At 48.7% G+C, this 2,674-nt stretch overlaps 1 protein-coding gene across 1 annotated transcript in view; it reads left to right on the top strand.

The window, feature by feature from the left end:
- Positions 1-1,169: 1,169 nt before the first annotated feature.
- EMH_0055720 (uncharacterized protein) overlaps positions 1,170-2,674 on the top strand; it is a gene marked incomplete at both ends in the record, with an annotated part of 4,040 nt that continues 2,535 nt past the window's right edge. The window contains one exon of the mRNA XM_013497260.1: positions 1,170-2,223. Within this exon, the coding sequence (XP_013352714.1) occupies positions 1,170-2,223 (1,054 nt within the window). The remainder of the gene's footprint in view (positions 2,224-2,674) is intronic.

Genomic DNA, 2,674 nt, shown 5'->3' with positions numbered 1-2,674 from the left:
GGGGGGGGGGGGGGGGGGAGAAACAACCTAAGCAGAGCTCGCTGGGGGTGTATACACGCCAGCCCCCCTGCATGTACAGCAAAATAAATATAAATTAATAATAAATTAAAAAAGTTTTATTAGTTGCATGTTTTTTAGTTCTAAATAAAATAAAAAAATGTTTGTTTTTGCTTGGTTGCTGCTGATAAAGGCAAAGAAAGGGGGGGGCTACAGAGCCGCCGACTATGCGTGCTAGTGTAAGAGATGAAATGGTATTATATAAATATTATTTAATATTTTATTTTGTTTTTTAATTGTATTTTTATATAAACAATATCTTTTATTGTTAAAGAAGAGGAGCTGCATATACACCCCAGCTGCCTATACACCTCAGGTGACCGACGACGGCAGCGGGCTCCTCTCCCCACCAAAACATCGACTTTTAGAAAAATTTAAAACTTTAAATAAATCAATTTAATTTTATTTGTTTAAATAAAATATAATAAATAAATTTAAGCCCTCATTTGCAACAAAACGTGAAGGAAGACGGAGGGGGGCCCCCCTAACCAGTGTGCTCGAGGATTGCTGGGGGCCCCCCCAGCATGTTGCCTACCCTTCTGTGTCTAGCACGAATATTGTTTGTATTTGCGAAAAAGAATTAAAAAATGAATTTTAATTGATTTATTTGCGGTGTATAGACAGTTTAAAGTGTATATACAGCACAGGAATGAGGCCGGATGCAGCACCACTCGATACAACACAGCAGCTCTGCTTCTCTGCGGCTCTTAGCGAAATTTCAGAAAATAAATTTTTTTCTTTTTACTTTTATGAATTTACTTTTAAAAAAGAGCAGCATTTTAAGATAAAAACAGCAGAAACAACAACAGCAGCAGCAGCAGCAGCAGCAGCAGCAGCACCAGCAGCACATACACAAATACAGCTGCAACACAATCTGCTGCAGTATATACACCAGCAGCAACACAAACATCAGCAGCAGCAGCAGCATCAACAGCAAAAGGATCAGCCCCATAACAACAGCAACAACAATAACACAACAATAATAATAACAATCCCCAGCAGCAGCAGCAGCAGGAGGAGCAGCCGCAGCAGCAGCAGCAGCAACAGCAGCAACAGCAGCAACAACAGCAGCAGCAGCAGCAGCAGCAGCAGGAGCAGCAGCAAGAAGAAAGATGCACGGGCGGCGGCGAGACCAGCTGCCAGTGCTTTCTCCTGAGAAGCAAGAAGAGCAGCGGCAGAAGGTTCGGTTGGCTTTCGCTTTGCTGCAGCGGCTGCTGCAGCAGCGGTGCTCGGGTGTACGTACACCTGAGGCCCTGCGGGCCACACGCACGCTGCTGGAGTTTCACTCCGAGCTGGCTCCTCTATGGAATTACAGAAAAGAAATCATCAGCAGCTGCTGCAGCAGCAGCTGCAGCAGCAGCAGCAGCAGCAGCAGCAGCAGCAGCAGCAAACAGCAGCAGCAAAACAACGACACCCAACAAGATACGCCGCACTCGGATAGCACCAAGACAGAAGCAAATAACGACAGCAGCAGCAGCAGCAGCAACAGCAGCAGCAACAACATCAGCACCAGAATCGACAAGAGCCGCCGCAGCAGCGACATCATCATCATCAACAGCAGCAGCAGCAGCAACAGCAGCAGCAGCAGCAGCAGCAGGTCAGGGGTCGATAGTATATCTTTGTCTTCGTTGCTGCAGCAGGAGCTGCAGCTGACGAGTTGTTTAATTTGCAGAGGCAAGAGCAAGGCCTACTGTTTGTGGCTGCACCGCAGCTGGGTGCTGGCGAAGCAAATCGAGCTGCTGCTGCTGCCGCTGCTGCAGCACACAGAAACAGAACAGCAGCAGCAGCAGCAGCAGAAGCAGCAGCAGCAGAAGGAGCAGCAGCAGGAGAAACAAGATGGGGAGTATCAGCAGGATCAGCAGCAGCAGCACCAGCACCAGCAGCAGGAGCAGCAGCAGCAGGATCAGCAGCAGCAGCAGCAGCAACAGCAGCAGCAGCAGGAGCAGCAGCAGCAGCAGCAAAGTATTGATAAGAGTGTATTAGTTTCGTGTATCGATGAGTGTATATCTGTGCTGCAGCAGGAGCTGCATGCATGCAAGCTGCTGCTGCAGCAGCAAGACAACCGAAACTTTCACTGCTGGCAGCACAAAATGATGGTGGGGGGATGGCTAGCAGCAGCAGAATATCTTAAACAAAATATTTATTCTTATGCTGCAGCACAACAAGGTGAAATACATAAACCCTAAACCCTAAACCCTAAACCCTAAACCCGTCGGGGTTCGCTGTCAGCAACGGGACGGAGATAGCAGCAGCAGCAGCAGCTGCTGCTGCTGCTGCTGCTGTTGCTGTTGCTTCTGCTGCTGCTGTTGCTGCTGCTTCTGCTGCTGCTGCTGTTGCTGCTGCTTCTGCTGCTGCTGCTGTTGCTGCTGCTTCTGCTGCTGCTGCTGCTGCTGCTGCTGTGGGTAGAACCCCATCCATGAATAGGAGCAACAGATGCAACACGAGTTTGTGCTGCGGTTGCTGCTGCGGTTGCTGCTTTTGCTGTTGCTGCTGCTGTTGCTTCTGCTTCTGCTGCTGCTGTTGCTGCTGTTGCTGCTGCTGCTCCTGCTGCTGCTGCTGCGTGGTGAATTGGTTGGGTGCAGATATCTTTTTAATTTTTTTTTGCGAATTTGTACAT

Source organism: Eimeria mitis, genomic scaffold, assembly GCF_000499745.2.
Source record: "Eimeria mitis Houghton genomic scaffold, Emh_scaff2569, whole genome shotgun sequence".
NCBI classification, from domain to species: Eukaryota; Apicomplexa; class Conoidasida; order Eucoccidiorida; family Eimeriidae; genus Eimeria; species Eimeria mitis.
The sequence above is the reverse complement of the archived record's forward strand: the minus strand, read 5'-3'. Positions and strand labels throughout refer to the sequence as shown.